General features: G+C 36.1%; 1 protein-coding gene across 2 annotated transcripts in view; it reads left to right on the forward strand.

Moving 5' to 3' along the window:
* DACH2 (dachshund family transcription factor 2) overlaps window positions 1–26,453 on the forward strand; it is a 563,669-nt gene that overhangs the window by 251,129 nt on the left and 286,087 nt on the right. For both annotated transcript variants that reach the window (XM_036271613.1, XM_036271612.1), the window contains one exon: window positions 15,275–15,387. In XM_036271613.1, coding sequence (XP_036127506.1) covers window positions 15,275–15,387 — 113 coding nt within the window. The remainder of the gene's footprint in view (window positions 1–15,274; window positions 15,388–26,453) is intronic.

A 26,453-nucleotide genomic window follows, 5' to 3' on the forward strand; every position in this document is an offset into this window, starting at 1 on the left:
ATTCGACAAAAAAGTGAGATCATGTGATATTTGTCTTTCTCTACTTGGCTTGTTTCGCTTAGGCATTCAGAGTAGAAAATCACTTTTCTAATATGTAAGTTACAGGATATTTTTTTTCATGCTATATTTTTGTGCCATTCAAAATGATTTTAAACAAAAAAGAAACAGACTCAGAGATACAGAGAAGAGACTGAGAGCTATCAGAGGGTTGGGAGTTGCAGGACTGAGTAAAAAAGGTGAAGGTAGCCTGGCCGGTGTGGCTCAGTGGACTGAGTGTCGTTCCATGGACTGAGAGGTCCTGGTTCGATTCCTGGTCAGGGCACATGCCTGGGTTGTGCGCTCGATCCCCCATAGGGGGCACGCAGGAGGCAGCTGATCATTGTTTTTCTCTCATCGATCTTTCTATCTCTCTCTCCCTTCCTCTCTCTCTCTCTAAAAAAAAAAAAAAATCAATAAAAACATACTTAAAAAAAGGTGAAGGGATTAAGCAAAAAAAAACAAAAAAAACCCAGCAACTCATAAACACAGACAACAGTATTGTGATTACCAGAGAGAAAGGGGCGTGGGAATAAGTAGAAAAGAGTAAAGGGGAGATGAATGGTAATGAAAGGAGACTTGACCTTGACTTTGGGTAGTGAATACAATACAATATACAAAGATGTATTGTAGAATTATACACTTGAAACCTATACAAGTTTATTAACCAATGTCACTCCAATAAATTCAATAAAAATTTTAAAAATTATTTCAGTGGAAATGGTTATTCTATTAATAACTGCAACCGTTGTAGCAATACTCTCTTATATTTTTGCATCACTTTTATAAAATTGTAGTAAAATACATATAACATAAAATATACCATCTTAACCATTTTAGTAATTTATTTTTTTTTAATTGTGGTAAAATACATGTAACATAAAATTTAATTTATACCACTTGAAACCTATATAATTTTATTCATCAATAGCACCCCAATAAGTTTAATTTAAAAAATTAACAACTACACCATTTTAGGTGTACAGTTTATGAGTGTTAACTGAATTCAAATTGTGGTGTAACAGATTTCTAGACCTTTATTATCTTGCAAAACTGAAAGTATACTCACTGAACAACTCCCCATTTCTCCTCCTCCCAGCCCCTGGCAAACACATTTCTACTTTCTATGAGTTTCTATGAGTTTAACTGCTCTAAATACCTCATATAAGTGGCAGCATATAGTATTTCTCTTTCTGCCACTGCCTTATGTCACTTGGCACAATGTCTTCAAGGTTAATCCATGTTGTAGCAGGTGTCAGAATTTCCTGCCTTTTAAATTGTATAGCACTTTTAACTTTTCAAACCAGTGTTCATATATATCGACAAATAATCTATACACAACTACAGGCTAGAATAATGCTATGATATTATGCACACATTTTGCCTTTTGGGGTGATTTTTCCATAGAACCAATCCAGCAATTTAAAAGTTAAGCTAAAATACACAGATGAGAAAGTGGAAAATTATGTCTACGTTGAAATTAACGAATGATCTACATTTGTCCACAAATATAACTTAATTCTAATGATCAGATTTATATATTATTTTGTTTACATCTAATATTAAAGAAAACACATCTAGAATAGTGATATTATTTGCCTGAGGTCACCCAGCTCAACAATGGCAAAGGTACTATACGAATTTTCTGTTTTTGTGTAACCAATTGCCTCCAATTTAGCAACTGAAAACAATACCATTTATTATCTCGCAGTTCTATATGTGTGAAGTCTGGAGGAGCTTGACTGGGTTCTCAAAGTCTTACAAGGCTGATGTCAAGGTGTAAGTCAGGCTGGGCTTCTATCTAGAAGGTCTGGGGAAGAATGATCATAAGCTCATTGAAGGTGTTGGCAGAATGTGGTTTATTTCAGTTGGAGCTCTTGCATCAGCCCAGGGTTGCTCTTGGCTTCTAGAAGCTGCCTGCATCCTTGACACATGATCTCTTCCATCTTTCAACTAGCAATGACACACCACTGCACCACGCTGAATATCTAATGTTGCATAAAGCGGTTTTATTTTACTATGAGTTGTTAATATTTATCCATGTACAGCAATTTTTTTTTTTTTGTAAATAGCATCATGTCACACTCCTGCTTAAAACACTCCAATCACTGCCCATTGGCCTTAGAAAAAAAGGTCAAAATTTGAAATGATTTTTTGGACCCTCTGCAACCTGGTCCCTGCTCATCTTTCCTAGCCTGATCCATGATCACTCTCCTCAGTGCCCTCATTCCTCCTTGCACCCTGTCATGTCTAGACTTCTTTGTGTTTGAGGGTCTTCCCACATGCTCTTCCTTCTGCCTGTTGCCATTTAACCCCATCTCCAGCCCTTTCACTTGACTAACTCTTACTCATCTTTCAATGTCAACTCATGCATCACTTCCTTGTAGAGCAAATTTTTACAAAAAGATTTTAAGCCAGCATGGCAACTGACTTCTGTATTTATTTATTTTTTAGCCATGGCTGGTTTGGTTCAATGGTTAGAGCATGGGCCCACAGACCAATGAGTCATGGGTTCAATTCTGGTCAAGGGCACGAATCTCGGTTGCGGTTTGCCCCTGGCCCTTGTTGGGGTTGTGTGGGAGGCAGCCAGTCGATGTGTTTCTCTCATGTTGATGTTTCTCTCTCTCTCTCCCTCCCTCCCTCCCATTCTATCTGAAGAAAAATGGAAAAATATCCTTGAGTGAGGATTAAAAAAATAAATAATTAAGTAAGTAAATAAATAAATTCAAATTTATTTTTTTATTGTTGGCACTATTACAGATGTCCCCCATTTTTCCCTCCTTTGCCCCCCTCCACCCAGCCCCTGCCCCACCCCAGGCCTTTCCCACACTAATTGAATTTATGCTCTCAGGCTGTATTCCTAAACATAGAGGTTAATAGTGATCGACTTCCTAAAGGTCTTGCTTAACTTCCTAAGCTCTCCTGAGTTGTGATATTAACACCATGCTCCTGTATTTTCTGATTGACATTCAAATTGGAAATGTTAACTATTGAGATCATCATGGGACTATATAGCAAAACTGACAATGACCAATACGACTTCATTTGCCAGACACAAAAAACAATATTTTGGCTAGTTGTAACAGGCTTGCTAATGCTGGTACTAAAATGCCCTGTGTGCTGAAGAAAGCCTGTGTGACGGTACCAAGCAAAAGGCAGTGGCCTTACAGAAAAACCGCGGCAGTTCCCACAGGTTATACTGAAGCCTTCCCAAGGCAGTGAGCTTAGCAAAACATGGCCCCAGGAACCCTAAAACCTTAAAGATGTTTCAAAGTGAAGATGGTCTAAGGCAGCGGTTCTCAACCTGTGAGTTGTGACCCCCTTGGGGGTCAAACCACCCTTTCACAGGGGTCGCCTAAGACCATCGGAAAACACATATTTCCGATGGTCTTAGGAACCGAGACACCGCTCCTCTATCCCTCTCCAGGTGGGTCAGCTCACATGCAGATAGGCTCACATACAGCATGAGGAACTGTACTAAAGGGTCACGGCATTAGGAAGGTTGAGAACCACTGGTCTAAGGTCAAATATGCATGGCAGATAGTGAATCAACTTGTCTAGCTGGAGTACAAGACTTATTTAAGAAGTAAATGGAGAAAATGGAAGAAAGATGTATTAAGGCAGATCACTAGATTAAGGCATTTAGACTTTATTTTGTATGCAGTGAGGAAATATTGATGGTTCTAGAGCAAAAGATGATATAATGAAAGAGGTACTTCTCCAAAATTTAAAGCACAGTTTATGTAGAATGGATTGGAACAATGAAGCCACCTGTTTAAAGTAACCTGGGCATGAACTGGTATGGCTCAGTGGACTGAGCATTATCCCATGGACTGAGAGGTCCTGGTTCAATTCCCCGTCAGGGCCCATGCCCGGGTTGTGGGTTTAAACCCCGGGGGGTGGTTTGCAGGAGGCAGCCGATGGATATTTTTTTCTCACATCATTGTTTCCATCTCTCTCTCCCTTTCTCTCTCTCTAAAAAATCAATGAAAACATATTTAAAAAAAAAAAAAAAAAAAAAACAAGCTCAGCCCATGTGGCTCAGTGGATTGAGCATTGTCCCATGGACTGAGAAGTCCCAGTTCGATTCCTAGTCAGGCCACATGCCCAGGTTTGGTGTTTGATCCCCAGTAGGGGGTGTGCAAGAGGCAGCCAATTGATGTTTCTCTCTTACATCCATGTTTCTACCTCTCCCTTCCCCTCTCTGTAAAAAATCAATGAAAACATAATAAAAATAATAATAAAATAAAATAACCTTGGTGTGATGTGATGAGGGCCTGAATTAAGGTGTTAGAAATAGGAATGGATAAAGATAGAAATTTACAATATATGACCATGGAACACAAACATTAAAGATTGGAAATTAAAGGAGAGGATAAGGAAGAATCAAAATGATCTCAAGTTTACAGTTTTTGTAGCTGAAAGCATGCCTGTACTGCTAGAAAGACAAGAGAAGGGAGGTATGGAGAGAGGGATTTGGGTAGGCCCCTGTTGAATTTGACATATCAGTAGAATGTTTCCAAAGGTGAATGTTAACTTCTTATCATTCCCTTAATATCAGAAGTTTTACACAGTGATATACCATTTGAATTCAAGAATGCCTTTATTTTAGAACATCTGTCTGACAGTGATATGATACACCTTGGAAGGGCAAATGTTTATTTAATTTGATTCACTCTAAGATTTACTAAGGTGCATTAATTCCACTGATGCCGATAAGAATTACACAAGCGGAAGAAAAAGAGGCTGCTAAGAATTCCAGTCATATGTCAGCATTTCTGTTATACAACCTTTGTTAATTATACTAAGGACTATATTAGAATTCAATTTATGACAAAAAGGAACTTGTTTAAAGGTGCTAACACTAGCCTAGAGCACATTTAATTTAAATAGGGAGCAGAGTCAAGTAAATGAAGTATAAAATAGCTTCACAGTTATACTTTCCATCAAGTGAGTAGTCAACCCTTAAATTGTTTATTACATCAGATTTCTTTTTTATTGAAGGAAAAACAGAAATTCAGTGTTAGCAAGGAAATTAAACATGACAATTTTAAATAATAGCTCTACAATTTTAATATGTGATAAAATACACATTAAGAAAATATTTCAGTTGTCAGTGAAAATGTTGCCAAAAGATGTAACTCTGTTAAATATGTCTGTACTCGATGAAAATAAATAAAATAACTATAAATAATTTAATGTACTGCAATTATAATATTAATGCACAAACCGGAATTGTTCTACATGATCCTTGGCATTGGAATGCATGACCTATTAACAAATAGAGGTTTTCCTTCATCCTCTGAACACCCTATGTTAAATATAATTTCCTTAACTTCCCTAGCTCAAAGGGAATGCTGGAATGCTGGTGTTGATGCTTTCAATAATCCAAATTTAAGTTTTGGGTGTGCATATAAGGACTGAAGTAGGAAGTAAATAGTAATGGAAGATAAATGACCTTGCCTCTGATGCGCGTTTTGTTCCTTGTATTGATAGCTCCTAGAGACATGATGAACCACATTTTAAGTTCCCATGAACCAAGGGCTGATTGACGCCCAGTTTAACATAAGCACCATTTTATGAGAGTTACCATAGTGACCAGGTTCCAGTTATCAGCTTGAACAATTTCATATATGATTAATGTTAATTGCTCATTTTGCATGGATGACTTTTTCCGGGTTGCTGCTGCCTTTGATCTGGTTGGGAATACAATCCAGTGCAATAGTTAGAAAAGTGATCAGTTTGCCAACACTGAGAGAAGATGGATTCAGGTTGCTGTGAGGTCAGAGTTTGTTTCTCTTCATAAACACTAAAAGGTCAAGTAGAGTTTAACTACCATTGGCATCCTTGAAATGTTGTAATAAATGTCAGACCTAAGAGATTATTATTAATCCATGATGCAATTAAAAGACTTACCATTCTCTCAAAAAGATTCTTATTTAATTTAACAAGAAATTTAACAGCACATTTAAAGAGTAGCACTTTCATAGTCAGTTAAACAATACCTTCAAAGCGAATGTCATTTGTTGTTTTCATGGCTTCTAATGTAATAGAAAAAAAATGACACATTCGGGGACTATCCCAAGGGATTTTAAATATCAGTGATAGCTCTGAAAAGTAAACCCCAGGTCATTGTTAACAGCCCATTTTAGGAATCCAACTGCAGTGGTCTTTACAAGTTGCTGCTAATGCCCACCTTAAGTGCCACTGTATCTTCAGCAATTTGTTCAGTTTGTCCCTGAATGTTACAAGTGTTTCTTTAAAGAATGTGGAGCCAAGCTTTCATTGAAGAGGATGACATGACTTGTGATTGCTCACTGAATCATGTGTGACCGTATGATTTATATTAAATATCTTGGAGGCTTATGACATCACTAATGAATTTACTAACAAGACATTTTTTTTTCTTTGAAACAACAAAATCACTCACTAAGTTACTTACTCCTTGATTCATATACAAATGACTGATGACATGAAATAAAAATAATTCCAACCATGAAATTGCATAATCTTAATGAGCAAAATATCAGCTAGTACAACTTTAAATAAATATATCATGGAATGTGTCATATCCTGTTGACAATAGAAGACCTACTGAATTTCCCTCTTAGGGAACTGCCAACTTTACAAATTGTGTAAATGGCAAGGTAACACTCTGATGCAATTCACTTCAACTGCGGGAATATGAAATGCTGTGGATATATTATATCTCAAGTCAGGTTTTCTTTAATCTCAGGAAGCCAAATTATTATTTAATTTCTTCTAAATAGCTTTGCAGAAAGAAGGGTAAAATACATATCAAGATAAATTATGTTAGGAGATAACCTGGACCTAGAGAAAAATCATGATTCTCTGGAATAATATTCCCCCAAACTACCTATCAATGTTACACCCAATGTTGATTCTATAAAGCTGAATCTCTCAAAGATTTAGCTGAATTATTTAACAAAAATTTGCCATTTTATGAGGTTGTTTTTATTGTACTTTAACAACTTTCATTTGTGGTATTCATGGGTGATATTTTCACAGAGCCATATGGGTGGGAACTTAAAAAAAAAAAGGACTGTTTTCTTTTACAAAGTACAAATAACCTTGTAATTAAACTAAAAACAAATAATTGCCAACAAGCAATTACCATTTAATTAAAGAGTAATTACATGGTTATTTGTACTCTATAAAATAAAGCATTACTGAAATCAGTAATGCAATCAATATTTTAGCAGAAACAGGATGCTGCAATGATGGAGGTTTAAACCTATGCTGATTAAATTGTCATCCAAAAAAACAGTTTCCTGGTTAAATCACCACATGTTTATCTGTCTTGATTAATATGTAAATATCTGCATGATGTTAATAGAGCTCTTGAAGATAAGAAGTATGGCAGGATCATCTATCAAGAATGATCTTTACCAACTTTCTATGGAGTTCTTTATAGTCTTTCATCATGTTGTCAGACTTGTGTTCTTTGAAAGGAAATGCAGGAACTTTAGTGCTGGGAATATCTTACTGCAGAGGATCATTAGGTCTAAAAGTAAAAATAAAGCTTTCCTACATTAGTGTGGTGCTCTACTGATTATAAAGCACTTTCACAAACTTGATTCTAATTAATTTGTTCTAGGGGCCCAAGTCTTCTTCCCCAAAGTAAAAATGAAATCATATGAATGTGAATTTTACCCACTGATAAATTTATACAACTTGGAAGTATATATCACACAATCATACTCACTAAAGAATTAATCATAAATTGTAAATAACAGGTCAAACACATGTTACTAGCACTAGGCCATAAGCTCCTCAAAGGCAGAAGTTGTTCTACATTCTTACAGTAAATCCAACAACAAAAAAGACCAAAGCCCCTGACCTTATCAAGTCTACATTTAAACATTTGTGACCTCCATACCTAGTTCGAACATCAGACACATACTGAATGAGTATCTAGTGCATCTTTGTTTACTGGGTGATTGAATAAATGATATTGTCACTGTACATGTATAACCCCAGGGACTTTTAGTCCTTGAGCAGATGTTGAATCTTGTGGGACCTCTCAGACATAAGACAGAGGCATCTACCCTTCTTTTTTTTATTAATTAATTTTTGTTACAGATGTTTCTCCTTCCCCCCCCCACTGATTCCCCCCTCCTCCTCCCCCCCTGCACTGTCCTCAGCTTTGTTGTCCATGTCCATTGTTCATGCATACATGCATATAAGTTCTGTGGTTTATCTCTCCCCCACCACCCCCTCATCTGGGGATTGTCAGTCTGTACCCCACTTCCACGTCTCTGGGACTACCCCATTCCTCAGACTGTTATGTTCATTATATTCCACAAATAAGTGAGATCATATGATACTTGTCTTTCTCTTTTTGGCTTGTTTCACTTAGAATGATACTTTCCAGGTCCATCCATGTAGTCTCAAAAGATGAGAGATCTTTCTCTCTTACAGCTGCGTAGTACTCCATTGTGTATATGTACCACCACTTTTTTATCCATTCATCTACTGATAGACACTTGGGCTGTTTCCAGATCTTAGCTATTGTAAATAGTGCTGCTACAAACATGGGGGTACATATATTCTTTCTGATAGGTGTTTCAGGCTTCTTAGAGTATATTCCTAGAAGTGGGATCACTGGGTCAAGTGGAAGTTCAATTTTTAATTTTTTGAGGTAACACCATATTGTTTTCCATAGTGGCTGCACCAGTCTGCATTCCCACCAGCAGTGCACTAGAGTCCCCTTTTCTCCACACACTCGCCAACATTTGTTTGATGATTTGTTGATGGCGGCCATTCTGACAGGTGTGAGGTGATAACTCATTGTTGTTTAAAATTGCATCTCTCTGATGATTAGTGATGATGAGCATTTCTTCATATATCTCTTAGCCATTTGTATGTCCGGTTTGGAGAGGTGTCTATTTAGTTCCTCTGCCCATTTTTAAATTGGGTTCTTTGTCTTCCTTTTGTGGAGTTGTATGAGCACTCGATATATATTGGAAATTAACCCCTTATCTGATATATCATTGGTAATTATGCTCTCCCATGCAGTGGGTAGCCTTTTTGTTTTGAGGATTGTATCTTTCACTGTGCAGAAGTTTTTGAGTTTGATGTAGTCCCATGTGTTCATTTTCTCCTTTGTTTCTATTGCCTTAGGTGATGTATCAGTGAAAATTCTGCTGCATATGATGTCTGAAATGTTGTTGCTTACAGTTTCTTCTAGGACTTTTATGGATTCATGAGTCACATTTAAGTCTTTTATCCATTTTGAGTTTATTCTTGTGTAGGGTGTAAGTTGATGGTCTAGTTTGATTTTTCTGCATGTAGCTATCCAATTTTCCCAGTACCATTATTAAAGAGGCTGTCCTTACTCCACTGTATGCTCTTGACACCTTTGTAAAATATTAATTGAAAATATTGCCTTGGGTCCATTTCTGGGTTCTCTGTTCTGTTCCACTGGTCTATATGCCTGTTCTTGTGCCAGTACCAGGCTGTTTTGATTACAATCGCTTTGTAGTATAATCTGAAATCTGGTAATGTGATCCCTCCAACTTTGTTCTTCCTTTTCAAGATTGCTGTGGCTATTCGAGGTCTTTTTTGGTTACATATGAACTTTTGAAGTACTTGTTCTAATTCTGTGAAGTATGCCGTTGGTATTTTGATGGGGATTGCATTGAATCTATAGATTGCTTTGGGTAATATGGACATTTTAAAGATGTTAATTTTTCCAATTCATGAACAGGGTATGTGCTTCCACTTTTTTATGTCTTCCTCTATTTCTTTTTTCAATGTCCTGTAGTTTTCTGCAAATAGGTACTTTATTTCTACGGTTAAGTTTATTCCTAGGTATCATAATTTTTTTGCCGTGATGGTAAATGGGATAGTTTTCTTAGTTTCTCTTTCTGTGAGTTCATCATTGGTGTATAAGAATGCCATCGATTTCTTGACATTAATTTTGTATCCTGCTACTTTGCCAAATTCATTTATTAAGTTTAGTAAATTTTTGATGGAGTCTTTGGGGTTTTCTATGTATAGTATCATGTCATCTGCAAATAATGACAGTTTCACTTCCTCCTTTCCAATTTGGATCCCTTTTATTTTTTCTTCCTGTCTGATTGCTTTGGCTAAGACTTCAAGTACTATGTTAAATAAGAGTGGCGAAAGTGGGCATCCTTGCCTTGTTCTGTTCTTCAGGGAAATGCATTTAGTTTTTGCCTATTGAGTATGATGTTGGCTGTAGGTCTTTCATATATGGCCTTTATTATGTTGAGATATGATCCCTCTATTCCCACATTGCTGAGCATTTTTATCAGAAATGGATGCTGGATTTTGTTGAAGGCTTTTTCGGCATCTATTGATATGATCATGTGGTTTTTATTCTTCATTTTATTTATGTGGTGTATCACGTTTATTGATTTGCGAATATTGTACCAGCCTTGCATCACTGGGATGAATCCCACTTGGTCATGGTGGATAATTTTTTTGGTGTATTGCTGGATCCGATTTGCTAGTATTTTGTTCAGGATTTTGGCATCTATGTTCATCAGGGATATTGGCCTGTAGTTTTCTTTCTTTGTTGTGTCTTTTTCTGGTTTTGCAATTAGAATTATGCTGGCTTCATAAAACGAGTTTGGAAGTCTTCCTTCTTCTTGAATTTTTTGAAATACTTTGAGGAGAATGGGTGTTAGTTCTATTTTAAATGTTTGGTAAAACTCCCCTGTGAAGCCATCTGGGCCTGTGCTTTGGTTGCTGGGAGAGTCTTGATTACATCTTCAATTTCTTCTATTGTTATTGGTCTATTCAAGTTTTCTATCTCTTCCTGGTCCAGTTTTTGGAGACTATGTGTTTCTAGAAATTTGTCCATTTTGCTTAGATTGTCGAATTTGTTGCCATATAATTGTTCATAGTAGTTGTAAACTATCTTTTGTATTTCTGTGGTGTCAGTTGTTACTTCTCCTCTTTCATTTCTGATATTGTATATTTGGGTTTTGTCTCTTTGTTTCTTGGTGAGTCTAGCTAAGGTTCTTAGCTTTATCTCTTTGAAAAACCAGCTCTTTGTTTCGTTGATCCTTTGAATTTTTTTTTTTTTTTTTGGTCTCTATGTCATTTATTTCTGCTCTGATCTTTACTATTTCCTTCCTTCTACTTGCTCTGGGGTTTTCTTTTTGTTTGCTCTCTAGTTTTTTAAGTTGTGAGGTTAGATAATCTATTAGAGATTTTTCTCGTTTTTTGAGGTAGGCCTGTAGTGCTGTGAACTTCCCTCTCAGAACTGCTTTCGTTGCGTCCTATAGATTTTTTGTTGTTGTGTCTTCATTTTCATTGGTTTCCATGAAGTTTTTGATTTCTTCCTTGATTTCCTTGATAACCCATTCATTGTTTAATAACATGCTATTTAGCTTCCATGTGCTCAAATGACTTTGTATGTTCTTCATGCAATTGATTTGTAGTTTCATGCCATTGTGATCTGAGAAGATGCTTGATATGATTTCAGTCTTCTTGAACTTGTAGGGACTTAGTTTGTGCCCTAACATGTGGTCTATCTTTGAGAATGTCCCATGTGCACTTGAGAAGAATGTGAATTCTGTAGTTTTGGTGTCTATTTCTCTGTAGATATCTATTAAATCCCTTTGGTCTAGTGCTTCATTTAGAGTCTCTGTTTCCTTGCTAATTTTTTGTCTAGAGGATCTATCCAGTGGTGTCAATGGGGTGTTGAAATCCCCTACTATGATTGTATTGCTGTCGATTTCTCCTTTGAAGTCCTCCAGAAGATTTTTAATATATTTTGGTGCTCCTATATTGGGTGCATATATGTTTACCAAGGTTATATCTTCCTGTTGGATAGATCCTTTCAATATTATGTATTGGCCTTCTTTGTCTCTAGTTATGGCCTTCATTTTGAAATCTATTTTATCAGATATGAATATTGCTACTCCAGCTTTTTTTTCCTTTCTGTTTGCTTGGAAGATTTTTTTTTCCATCCCTTCACTTTCAATCTATGTGAGTCTTTTGTTGTCGTCTACCCTTCTTTAACATTGTATGTACAATGTTTGAATGGATCATAATTTGGAGGTTGTATAATGGCCATAGAGTCCAAGACTTAAAAGTGATTATTTAATGACTAAGTTACGCAAATAGCTTGAGATCCATGTGGTCAATGACAGTAGAGCAGTCTAAGGACTATTTGGAAAGTATTGCAACAGTGAAATAATATTTCCTGTCATAATCAATGAACTGATTTAATTAACCATTTACTGAACCCTACTGTGTACTAGACACTATGAGAATTGCTCAGGATACAGTGACAAATAAAATCAGAACTATGTGTTGCATCCATGAAACTTATATTCTAGTTGGGAAGGCTCCCAATCATACCAACATCTAAAAATTATACACTGAGAAGAATGTTAGGATGGAGAATATAGACCTTCGTTTTATGGCTTGTGTAGTAAATACTACGATGCCCTTGTGACCTAAGCCATGAATTTTCTAATATAGATCTGATTGGTCAAATAAAATTTGACCTATTTTTTTCAAATCTTGATATTTAAAATAGAACCACCAGACTAAGAGGTATCTAATGTCTCCCAAGCGAGTAAGCTTATTGAAAAAGAGCTATTTCAAATAGTGAGATGGACCACGAAATTTGGAACTGAACTAGTTAAACCATGTAACTTCAAAGTATACTGTCAATGGCTGGCTCATTATATGGAAGTAGACGGGCACCAACCAGACTGTTACTTCTGGAGACAGCCTTTCTGCAAGTGATCACAAGCATGAAGACAGCACTCAAATATTCACACTGGAAAAGTACAGACTGATCTGGTGGATTTGAATAAAGTTGGTAGGATTGAGTTCTGACAAATAGAAAGACACAAAGAAGCACTTATAAAGTACAGATTTGATGAAGGTTATTTATTTATTTATTTATTTATTTATTTATTTATTTATTTATTTTAATCTTCACCCGAGGATATTTTTCCATTGATTTTTAGATAGAGTGGGAGGGAGGGGGGGAGAGAGAGAGAGAGAAAGAGAACCATCAATGTGACAAAGACACATCAATTGCTTGTCTCCTGAAGGACTCTGACCCCTAACCGGGGCTGGGGATTGAACCAACAGGCCAGGTACATGCCCTTGAGTGGGAATTGATCCTGAGATCCTTCATTCCATGGGCTGACACTCTAACCATTCAGCAAACTAGCCAGGGGTTGGTGAAGATTATTCAACAAGCTAACATGCCTTCTTCTAATGACTGGATATACCCTGATGTATATTGTTCAGTGATCTTGGGATCTTTTAGGGCATTTGAAGTAAATAGCCTGTTTCTTTTATCACTAGTCCTTAAAAGGGTTAGAGAGCCATAAAACAGGACAAGGGCTCCTGGCCGGTGTGGCTCAGTGGTTGAGCATCGACCCATGCACCAAGAGGTCACTGGTTCGATTCCCAGTCAGGGCACATGCCTAGGTTGTGGGCCAAATCCCCAGTCGGGGGCATGTAGGAGGCGGCCAATCTGTGTTCTCTCTCATTGATGGTTCTATTCCTCCCTCTCCCTCCCATCCTCTCTCTCAAAAGTCAATAAAGAAAAAGATTTTTGAAAAAAAAAAAAAAAAAAACAATGGCAAGGGCAAACAAGGTAACAACACTGAATTAAATACAATAGATTATGGCCCAGAATCAAGTAGAAAGAGGGAGCGGAGAGTCAGTTTATAAAATTGAAACATTAAATAAGAAAAACAGACTCTTTTGTGCTAGATTGATATACTATATTGATGTACAATGAAAGAAAATAACACCAGCAGTATATGAAAAATGAACTGGGTAATGGTACCTCTGTGTAAGGTTGCTAGAAGTTGTCTTCATTTAAAAGCAGAGTTGGGCTTACATTGATGGAGCACTGTGCCTACTGCAAAGTAGATGGAGTGAGGTTCAACTTAAATTTCTTTGTGAACCAAAAGTCATTTTGGAAATGTTCTCTATCTGAACCTCATACATTTTTGTGGCTTGAGTTATTTAATATAGTATTTTGCAGTATTTTTCAAAAGCCCTATTATTCAGCGTTATGAACTGCATTTCTACTAAAAAGCAACAGCAGTATCTTCGGCAACATTAGAAAGTAATATTTGAAATCTACTGGGTGACTTGAGAGTGACTTGATCCTAATGTTCGATGACTTATGTGTCTCTCTATTGTAGGGACAGCTTCCAAATGATGTAGTCAGTACATTGACTATATTAGGGTACAAAATGAAAGCCAAATAATGACTTTCTATTTCATTATTTTATGGATTAATATTTGCAACTGCCATTCCTGAACTGTTCACACTAGGGTGAAGAATGTGCAGATGGAATAGGTTAGGTTAATGCTATAAGTTTAGCCTCAACTCATCAGTAAAAAACACCAATCAGTCAGTGAAAAAAGACAGCATAGATTGCAAAGGTGGTCATTTTTGTTAGTACAGCCATTCCAAGAGAGTGCTCTGCCAGTCATACAGCCTTGTTTTAAAAAGTGGGAAAAAGTCACCTGGCTGGTGTGGCTCAGTGGTTGAACATCGACCCATGCACCAAGAGGTCACCGGTCAGGGCACATGCCCAGGTTGTAGGCCCAACACCCAGTGGGGGGCAGCCAATGATGTTCTCTGTCATCAATGTTTCTATCTCTCCATCTCCCTTCCTTTCTCTCTCTAAAATCAGTAAAAAAAAAAAAAAAAAAAAAAGTTTTTTAAGTAGTAAAAAACTACTAAGGATGGGGGTCCTTTGTTCCTTGTGAGCCCTGGCAGCTGTGGAAATACTAATAAACACCAGGTCTTACTCTACATCTCTCAGCTCTTTACCCCTCACCTCTGGCATGCCGGCCAGAGACTTAATCACTTCACATTCTGTGCAATTTTAATCCTGTGAGCCACTATCTCAGATCTCAGTACCAGGTATTAATACCAGGGATCAAGTGTAGCTTTAACAGCAGGGGATGACTGGGTTTCTCACAACAGGTAAACTGTAATACAAAGTGCTAGCTTGTAAATTGAATCTAAAGTAGAAATAGACCTTTTATGGTTTTAATGTTTGCCATATGTTGGGAAGTTTAGTGAGAAGGAAAATATTGGTCTTTTCATAGTCAATGAACATAGTCTTTAATATAAAATTCTATCAGTCTAGGTAATTAAACAAGATTTAGGAGGCAAATGTAGCCAGTGATTGTATTTCCAAAAAGTGTACATTTTTAACCTAATCTTTTTTTGTCTGTTTTTCCACAGTTCAAGGCCTGGCAGGCCTCCTAAACGTTCTTTGGGAGTGTTGCAGGACAATGCTCGCCTTCTGCCACATTCAGTACCCGGCCTCTTATCACCAGGACTTATCACTCCCACAGGTAATAAAATCCATCCCATGATCAGTCTTGTCTCTTTGTCCTGCTCAGCATTTGAAATAAACTAATATTGATCTAACTGCCATGTCCTTCAGGGCTTTGGAAGCTCTACTAGAGGTTATGTTATTGAATTTTTTTTAGCATTCCTGTAAACAGTTGTGTTACGCTAGTGATTCAAATAGGTAGGACTTTAAAAAAAAAAAAACTGTCACTTTTCTCGCAGAAAATCCCTTTCAAAGCTTTATTTTTTGTATGCATGTATGTTTTTATGTGTTGGGGGAAGGGAGTGGGGAGGTATTCTGGCCAACCTAGCATTGTCTCAAATCCTCCTAGGGTTGATACAGCACACCTGCTCACATACATGTCTCAGTAATATTTTGTTTGTTTTCAAAGGTTCTGGGCATCTGTATAACTTGTACAAGTTATTACTCTAGGTTAAAAAGTAGAAAGAAGATGCTTCTCTGGTATAGAGAAACCTATGATTAGAAAAGAAGAAAGTACAAGTTGTCACTGTCTTAAATAATAATCCAGCGTTTTCCATTGACGACTGCAATAAAGTATTCCTTTAAAAATATCAATCTCATAAATTAGCATTGAACTTTTTGGATTTTCTAAGCAATAATCTAAAAGTGTACAAAACACTGAAGCTTAACATTCCTCTAATTGAAACTTTAAAAATCATTAAAGCTCTTATGTGGTAGAAAGTAAATTTAATGACAAGGAGAGATTTATAAATTCAATGATACAAACATTTATAAAGCACTTACCCTATTTGGGGTATTAGTCCTAGAACATGCAAAATTATGAGTAGCAATCCTGGTCACAATAGAAGGACATGTAAACTAATAATTGCTTTAAAGTGTGGTAGGGACTATAATACAAGGTACTATAAGATCACAGAGATAGGAGCAACTAAATGAATTTGGTAAATTGGTTAATACTCAGAGGGATGGGAACTTTGGAGCTATGATGAGTGTGGACAAATCAAGGGGAAAACATTCCAGGCAGAGAGAGGAATATAAACAGATATAAACTTATGAGAAATAGCTTGGTGTGCTAGGGGAAAATGGCAGTTAAGTTGAAGATACTGGAGCAGAGATTTGATGTCAGAGACTCATGGGTGATAGAATAGAAAAGGTGGAAAAAGACAGCTTATGAAGCTAGCTGTTTATTTATTGTATTTAATAGTTTAAGCATTTTCCTACAGACTGCTGGTTTAATAATTAGCAATAATCACACTTGATAATTGATCAAAATATAGGATGAGAGGATGAAGTCTAGGATGATTCATGTCTAGTCTGGTTGACAAGCTGGATGATGGTGTCATTAGCTAAGATAGAGAATTTAGGAAGAGACAGGCTTTGGGGGTTAGATGGTGATTTTTGTGTATTTTAAATACGTATAAATGAATTCTAATACAAGAATAAAATAGCCCTGTGCATATAAATTAATATAGAGGGGATAACAGCACCAGGAATATATCTTGGTGTTCAATAAATGATCATCTATTTCTTGACTTCTAAAATGCATTAACGGAGCCTAGAAATAGTACCCTGTGTCCAGATTCTGAGGGAGTATATACATGAAAGAAAAAAGGATTTAAAAACCACCTTGAAAATAATGTGTTGTTGAGTAAATGTTAGTACCTTGTCTATTGAGGAAACTCTATTAAGGTATATTGAGTTCCTATGATGTACCAGGCATGGGTGCTAAGTATTTTGTGTATATTTCATTTCATCTCATAGTAGCCTTATGAATATTGTCTTTATTTTTCAAGTAAAAATATATGGCTCAGTGAGTTTAATTGCTGTGGTCACAAATCAATTGAGGGGCAGAAGTGGGTTTCAAACCCAGGTCTTCTAACTCCAGAGACAATGCTCTTTCCTCCTCATCATATCTTGTAGCGCGTGCGAACACCCACTATGAGGCTTTCCTCACCTCTTACTTCACTTGGCTTATGTGCTTAGCCCCTAGCAGATAGTGGAGCCTCCTTCCTTGGATTACAGCCTTGGCTTTCCCTCCTGCCATTGGATTTACCACAATACGAGCCATGGAAACAAAACTCTTCAATATTTAACACTTTGCATGTGCCTAGAACAAAATGATAACCATAGACATAAGATTGAGTGGTTGAAATGCATGGGCACTTCTGTTTAAATGGCAGACAGTGGAAAATACATTAGTCAGGGATAAGAGGAGGAGTCTGCCCAGCTCTACAGTCATTCCTCTCTTTAGTTTACATGAATTTATTTTATGTGCCAAAGCATATTCTACTCAAATGTAGCAAGAAAAATGCTCTGTGTTAAGCCAAGAAGAAATAATTCTGGGATTACACATTATTTTGGATTAGACACACCACTTAACTCTTCCATTAGCAACGATAGAGATCAAATGAATTCTCAGTTTAGCTATCAGCAAGTTTCATATTTGACATCAGGTTTACTATGCATTACAAACTTAAATTGCTTTAATTTTATTTTTAAATATTTTTGAAGAATTCAGTTGATACTTTTAATATGGTTTGTTACAGGTTGGGAATATTCCTTTTCCTTCCTAATGATTATTTACATGTTTTACATTGATTTCGGATTTTAGGTCCTTATGTTCCAAAATATTTAAAAAAATAAAAGAGGTAATGTTATACAGCTCTGTATAATTTTACATAAAACTGGCAAATCATTTATCAAAAAGGGTCTACTCTCCTCTGTTTCAATATTGTATGTGTGGAGAAGCCCCTTTGAATCCTGCTAAGATTACCTAAGTAATGGAACTTGTCCTGCATATGTGTATAGTATTTCTTTCCATTTATAACTTGAAAATGGGGTCTAAAAGTAACAAAATAACATGGTCATGATGTCTTTTTTTTTTAATTAATTAATTTATTTTTGTTACAGATGTTCTCCTTTTTCCCCCACTGATTCCCCCCTCCCCCTCCCTCCCCGCCCTGTCCCCAGCTTTGTTGTCCATGTCCACTGTTCATGCACACATGCATATAAGTTCTGTGGTTTATCTCTCCCCCACCACCCCCTCTTCTTGGGATTGTCAGTCTGTACCCCACTTTTGTGGTGTCTTTTTTCAAATATTGTGATGTTTTTGTATATTACTTTTGCCTTTACATTATTTTCTCCCCAGCAATTGCAAAAAAAATGCAAATGAAGAGATTTAGATATTGTTACACTATCATTCTTATATTTATTTAAGAAGAGTTATGTATTTATTCATATAGCTGACCTGTAAATCTTTTAAATTCAGAATATTTTAAGATATGCTATATTGTTTTATCTGCTTAGCATGAAGGTAATTTCTTTACATTTCTATTTCATATGATTTTTTATTTCTATTTTTATTTTAAAGATGTTAATTTTCTTCTTGGTTATATTTACCCTATATAATGAAACCTAATTCATTCAAAATTCACTTATTCATAATTTAAGATGATTCAGGCAATGGCTATGCTAAGACTTCTAATATTAATAAAAAATATTTTTAGCAAATGACAAACAAGAAATGCCTCTGTGTGTGTGTGTGTGTGTGTGTGTGTGTGTGCGCGCGCACGTGCATGGGTGTAGAATCATTAAAATACTTTGGAGGTTTAAATGTACTTAGGTGTCTAAAATTTACTTTAGCAAGATCTATTTCTATATAACTAATCAGCATACTGATTACTGATGATATGTCTTTAGTCACTAAGATAGGACTCATAGGACCTATTCTTGACAATATTGTTTGATACTCATTTAGATATTTTATCTATGCAACTATATCTATCATCTATATCTACAGATAAAGATACATATGTATTCACTCTTTTTATTTAACATACATTTATTGAACATTCATTCTGCACTCAAACAACATGAGAAAGAATTGCAACAAATTAAAATAAAATTTATTTTGTGAGTCAGAGTTTTCCCAAATTCTATTCAGCCTTTTCCCTAGTTATTATAAAATGATGAAGTTGGACTGTTTTGCCTTCATATACTGAACTACTGATTTTTTCATCTCATGTTTGTGTCTCTTTTCCTGTTGTATAATTTATATCTTATAATTTATATACTAATGTACTATCAGGGATAATAATCCCATTATATAGTGGTTTCTGTAAGAATCTTTTGGGCTATAGAGGAAGAAAGACAAGGGAATATCCTCCCCATCTTTCTCTGCAGCTCCACAGAAGTGCTAATATTCCTGGATCACACAGAAAGGATGTATGTGCCTTTGAATTTCCCGAAAAATGACTTCTCCCCTTTTCTCACCTTAAAAAGCATTTCAAATAGACAGATGTGCAATTTGGCTTGAGATAGATTTAAACTGACAGTTTACAAGGAAGTAATAAAGTGCTTCAGATGAAATTCCTGTACTGTTCATTCCTTAAAAGGTTGCAGATTTTTCAGCTGTTTTTCCTTTGAGCTCTATTGTGGAAAAATATTTTTAGGAATTTCAGCTGCTATACAAGTCCCTGGGTAACTGAACTCATGAAGATCCAATCCAGCAATGGTAGCTACAGTACTCAACTCAGGATTGGCAGAGCCATAAATACAATCCTGCCAAGCCTTGGCAGTGTGATGCTAACTTCGTGATATGATATAATGCCAGTTAGCCCGATCACATCATTGGAATCAGTGTCCCTTTCTTTTCACGATGCATTTCCTTTTCTCAGTTAGTTTGGATGCTAAGAAGTGGTCAGATGGGGGAAAGAGAGGTCACAGGCCATTCTTTTGCAATTGTAAAAAAGGAGATATCAATCTAGAAAAAGAAAACCAAACCTTTTGGATGGTTGACTTAAAACATTCCATGTCTATAACTATCTTTGGGTTTTTCAATGAGCAATATTGTAAAACATGCTTCAGGTCACACAAATGGTAAATGTTTTTATGTCATTACATTTTCTTTAATTTATTTCTTGTGTGGTCAAGAAAAACCATTGGCCTAATAGGACGCAGAAGATGAATTACTAATATTTTCTAACATAGAGTGGAGTTTAGACTAACATGTGGTTACAGTTTGTCTGATAAATAAAAAGCTTAACTATATCAGTTTATTAACAAGAACTCCATTCATTATAGTCATTGAATCTGGGTTTCACAAACGCCAATTTCTATGTTAATGTTTGTCAGTGCTTTTTAAATATGTATTATAATTATTTCAACCTAAAAATATCTCTACCCTATTTTTTTAGACTCCCATCAGTCATTTTTGTCTTACATGTGTGGCTCTTAGAGCAGAAACCATTGCTTATTTCCAATGTAGGTGGAGGAGAAAGCTTGGAATTTAAGCAAACATCACAGGATGATGGTGATGATGGTAATTTCTATAATTTTTTAAAATTTTTATTTATTTTATATAGAGAGAGATAGAAACATTGATGAGAGAGAACATCGATTGGCTGCCTCCTGCATGTCCCCCACTGGGGACTGAGCCCACAACCTGGGCATGTGCCCTGACCGGGAATCAAATCAGCGACCTCTTGGTGTATGGGTTGACGCTCAACAACTGAGCCACACCAGCCGGGCTCTATAATATTTTTTGAAGCATTTCCACATATATAATGTGTGTCTAATGATATACATTAGCTTTTTTAAAAAGAATGATTTTCAAATGTTTTGTCACTTGATGTTCTCAGTAATACTGTCAATTTAGCATTAATATTTTTGATTAACAGATGAAAAAACGAGTTTTCAAGAAGTTCAATAAGTTGTGCAAAATTTCAGAGGTAGTAAGAGGTGTAGCCAGAATTTCAAAACCCAGGGCTCTTTATCATTAATACCATATTTTCACAAACACCCTGAACTACATCTTTCATGAAAATACTTAGCATTGAAAATTTGGGCTATACATCTTCAGGATCATATAAGAACTGTTTAAGGTAAGTATGAGAGATAAATGTCTGGTGTTTCAGAAATAGGAAATTGTTGAAATAATCCATGTAAGAAGTAGGGAACAGACTGACAAACCTCAAAGGGATGGGAGATGGGGGGTGGGAAGAGATAATCCAAAGAACTTATATGCATATGTGCACAATCAGTGGACACAGACGTTAGTTTGGGGAAAGCAGGAGGGAGCAGGGAGGAAGGGGTTCAAAGGGAGAAAAAGGGGGGATATCTGTAGTACTTTCAACAATAAAAATATATAAAGATAAAAGATTTTTAAAAAAGAAAGAATCAATGTAGTTGACTGTTAGTAATTAAATAACTTCAAAAAATAAAACTTTGAACTTTTTCTTTTCTTTTTTGATCATTCTTGTAGATTTTTATAGTGTGGGGCAGCTAGCATAATTAGATGCGGCTATTTTTTTCCTAAGAAGGTTAAAAATAATCTTCTGAATGATTGCATGCTACTTTTCCTGTAGAGAAAGGTAACAGTTATAAATTGTTCCTTGTGACAAGTCTTGAGTGAATTGTTTTGATATATGTGACTAATGAATTAATATGATTAAGTTAATGAGAAATAGAAATGTTGCCAAACTGCACTAGTCCGGCTGTAATGCTGCTCCACATTTACAGTTCTAGCTTCCTCCTGTGTTGAGAGGATCACTGATGACTACACACTGTCATTGTGATAAATGATGTATCCCACAGTGCCCTGCTTTCCATCTGGTCAATCCTCAAACCGTCCCCAAATGAGAGATCTCATAAAAATCACATACTCACAAGCCAAGTCTAGTGGATTATAGAAAGACACATTTGCATCTCCAGGGCCCATCCCCCAACCCGGTTTTCCCCATCATACACAACTTACATGCTATGAAATACACAACCCTTCACCATTACATGTGTCACTCATTCAGTGTCTGCTCTTTATACTGGCTTGCTTTTTCCCAGGGGAGAAAGAGTATATTTAAAGAGCACAATAAAGCATTCCATTGTACAGTATGTCAGAGAGATGATAAGCTGCCTAGTCACTATTTTTTTTTTTTTTTTTTTGGAGGCAGTGGATGGCTTTATTGAAATAATCCATTATACTAAAGCATATAGTTAGGTTAATCGAAACATATTCTGTATAGTTATTTAAAAATACACTGACTGTCAATCATTCAAGAAACCTCACACAGCAAAATAAGTTTCCTATCATTTTCTAACAAAAAGTTAAAAGGTAAGAAGATTTAACATCTATAGGTATTACCTTCATGTTACAACCAGAAGTGAGTAACAAAAAGTAGCCTTAATACATAGTTCTCACCTTCTAAAAATTCTGTAGACCATAAAATATTCTATCTTTTTAATCAACAAAAGTTAGGGGTGAGGATTGGTTACTGTATTATTGGTGGTGGTGAAAATGTATCGAGTGATGTCTTTGCTTCGTTTTTTGCAGTGTATAAATTCTGGATCATGTTTTGAACTCATTTTGTTTATATTTAATGTAGAAAAAATCCTGAGAGTGCTCAAAATGGCACTCAGAATTTTTATTGTACATTTATACACATGCCTGAGTCAATATAGATAGTGCCCAAATATAGAGCTTAAAAATGTTATTAATATATGCTTTTCCTCTCTGAGTGCTGTCATTTAATCTTTTTAATGTACACCTGACAGTGGCAGGTGAGAGTTTTTTTTTTTGTTTTTTTTTTTTATCCTCACCCGAGGACATTTTTCCATTTTTTGTTCAGATAGAGTGGGAGGAAGAGAGAGAGAGAGAAACGTCGATGTGAAAGGGACACATGGAGTGGCTGCCACCCACACGACCCAACCAGGGCTGGGGACAAACCGCAACTGAGGTACGCGCCCTTAGTGGGAACTAAACCCGGGTCTCTCTGGACCACAGGCCAATGCTCTAACCACTGAGCCAAACCGGCCAGGGCAAGTTTTTTTTTTTTCTTTAAATATTTCTAAAAAATAAATTTGGGGCCCTGGCTAGTGTGGCTCAGTTAGTTGATCATCATCTGGTGCACAAAAAGGTTGCCAGTTCTATTCCTGGTCAGGGCACATGTCTGGGATTGCAGTTTCAATCCCTAGTAGAGGGTGTGTAGGACATAGTCAATTGATGTTTCGCTCTCACATTGTTCTCTCTCTCCCTCTAGAAATCAATACAAATATTTTAAAAAATAAATACATCTAGATTAGTAAATCATGATATACTTCTTGTGTGATCATTAGAAATAAAAATTAGAATTCTGACTTTAAATAACAACATATAACTAGCCAGTTAAACTTTCACTCAATTTTATTTTCTGTGAATGCTCAAAAGTACAGTGATACCTCGGTTCTCGAACATAATTCGTTCCAGGAGGACGGTCGAGAACCGAATTGTTCGAGAACCGAAGCAATGAAACCCAATAGGAAAGCGTGACTCCACAAAGCGTGACTCTCTCTCTGCACTCACACTGATGGCGCAAGCAAGGCGCGCTGGGCCGAATGAACACCATTCGGCTCAACTCGGCTCATCTCGGAAGTTCGAGTTCCAAATATTTGTTCAGATTCCGAGACAAAAGTTTCTCGAATCTCCTGGTCGAATACCGATTTGGTCGAAAACCGAGGCGTTCGAGAACCGAGGTATCACTGTAATGTTTTTTTTTTCAGTAGTGTTACTTGTATAACCCAGAGATCAAAAGATAAGAACTCTCTTTTTAATCATGTAAATGGACTTTTCCCCCTTGCATTCTAGTGAAGGTACATGAAGTCACTTAAATCATAGTAATAAAAATAAATAAAATGGGTCATACATCAGAAAATTTCAAACATTTCTCTTAGCAAAAATTTTGTTGGTATATCTTCTTGGACAAGGGAAACAAAGGAAAAAATAAACAGATGGGACTACACCAAACTAAAAAGCTTCTGTACAGCAAAGGAAACCATCAACAAAATGAAAAAGGAACCCATTGAATGGGAGAACATATTTGTCAATGACACATCTGATAAGGGGTTAATTTCCAAAATATACAAAGAACTTGTATAACTCAATACCAAGAAGACAAAAATCCAATTAAGAAATGGGCAGCCCTGGCCAGTGTGGCTTAGTTGGTTGGGCATCATCCTGTGCACGGAAAGGTTGCCAGTTGAATACCCAGTCATGGCACATACACGGGATATAGTCTCCATCCCCAGTAGGGAGTGTGTAGAAGGCACTGAAAGGTGTTTTGCTCTCACATCAATGTTTCTCTCTCTCTCTCTCTCTCTCTCTCTCTCTCTCTCTCTCTCTCTCTTCCTTTCCCTTCCTCTCTGTCTAAAAATCAATTAAAAAAGAAAAAAAGAAGAAGAAGAAATGAGCAAAGGACCTGAATAGACAGACCTGAATAGACATTTCTCCAAAGAGGACATACAAATGGCCAATAGACATATGACAAAATCCTCAGTGTCACTAATCATCAGAGAGATGCAAATTAAAACCACAATGAGATATCATGTCTTGCCTGACAGACTGGTTATCATTAATATATTACAAGGAACAAGTGCTGGTAAGGATATGGAGAAAAGGGAACATTCGTGCACTGTTGATGGGAATGTAGACTGGTGCAGCCACTATGGAAAACAGTGTGGAGTTTCCTCAAAAAATTAAAAACGAAACTACCTTTTTTGTCCCAGTGATTTCACTTCTGGGAATATATCTGAAGAAACCCAAAACACCTATCAGAAAGAATGTTGCACCCCTATGTTCATTGCAACATTATTTACAATAGCCAAGATCTAAAAACAGCCCAAGTGTCCATCAGTAGATGAGTAGATAAAAAAACTGTGTCACATTTACACAAGGGAATACTATGCAGCCATACAAAGCAAAGGAATTTTACCTTTTGGTACAGCATTGATGGACCTGTAAAATATTATGTGAAGTAAAATTAGCCAGTCAGAAAAAGACAAATACCATATGATCTCACTTATATGTGGAATTTAACCAAATAAACTGATGAACATAACAGAAACAGAGGCATGGATACATGGAACAGATTAGGGGGCTGGATGAAAGAAGGTGAAGGGATTAAACAAAACACATAGATCTATATCTGTATCTATCTCTATATCTATATATCACATAGACCCAGACAACTGTGGTGATAGCCAGAGGGAGAGGGGTGTGGGGGTAGGTGGAGGTGGGCAGAGTGGGGATAAATAGAGACAGAAAGAGACTTTGCTTTCTCTTTGGGTGTTGGGTGCAGATAATGTTTTGTTGAATTTTACAACTGAAACCTGTGTGGTTTTATGAACTAATGTCACCCAAAAAAAACTCAATAAAATAAAATGGACCAAATAAAATGTTGAATCAAAGCCAGGGTAAGAAATGAGGGGGAGTTTTGACCAGTAATTAACAATCCCTTAATAACTTACATTATTCACATTTGTTTTGTATTTAATTTTATATTAGTAATTTGCAACAGATATTAACTGAAAACTTCAGATAACTTCTGATATTTTGTATTTTTCCAAAAATTAAACAAATATTAACTGGAAATAAAACACATACTTCCATAATTGTATCCTGGTTAAAATCCAAATGGAATATCACTTTAACATTAGTACTACACGTAGTCAATAGATCAGCCCTTCTCTAACACTTTGATCTTTCAAAACTACAGATCTCCTGTTATTCTTTGCTTGAAATTCTTCCATGCCTTTTCATTGACAAAATAAAGTTCAAATTTTTTAACATGGAGAAAGAATCTGATCCTGCCTTAGCATAATTTTCAATTATCAACTCTGACAACTCCTTCCTCAAATGCCATGTACTATATAACCTTATTAAACTTCTCTCTGTTCTTCAGATACCCCATCCTCTTTTATATATTCATAACTTTGTATACACTCTTCCCTCTGATTTGCTCTATTTATGAAGGTGAGCAAAAGCTTATTATCAATACAGAATCTCTTGACATGAGAACTTCTGAATTAATATAACAAATTGGTTATATACAATTATTGTATTCTCTTTAAAATGAAAATAAAATACTCGAAAGAGTAACCATTTCTGTCGGTTTATGATTAGTATCAACTACTTTTGACAAAATTATGTAATGAGGTGGAAGTATTAAATTCACCCATGTAATATCTTGCTCAGTCAATTCATTCATTTAGCATTTTCTCAGTGCTTGTTATGTACTTAGAAATGAAGATTCAAAGTTTAATATGACATAAACCCTG

Source organism: Molossus molossus, unplaced genomic scaffold (assembly GCF_014108415.1).
Source record: "Molossus molossus isolate mMolMol1 unplaced genomic scaffold, mMolMol1.p scaffold_m16_p_2, whole genome shotgun sequence".
NCBI classification, from domain to species: domain Eukaryota; kingdom Metazoa; phylum Chordata; class Mammalia; order Chiroptera; family Molossidae; genus Molossus; species Molossus molossus.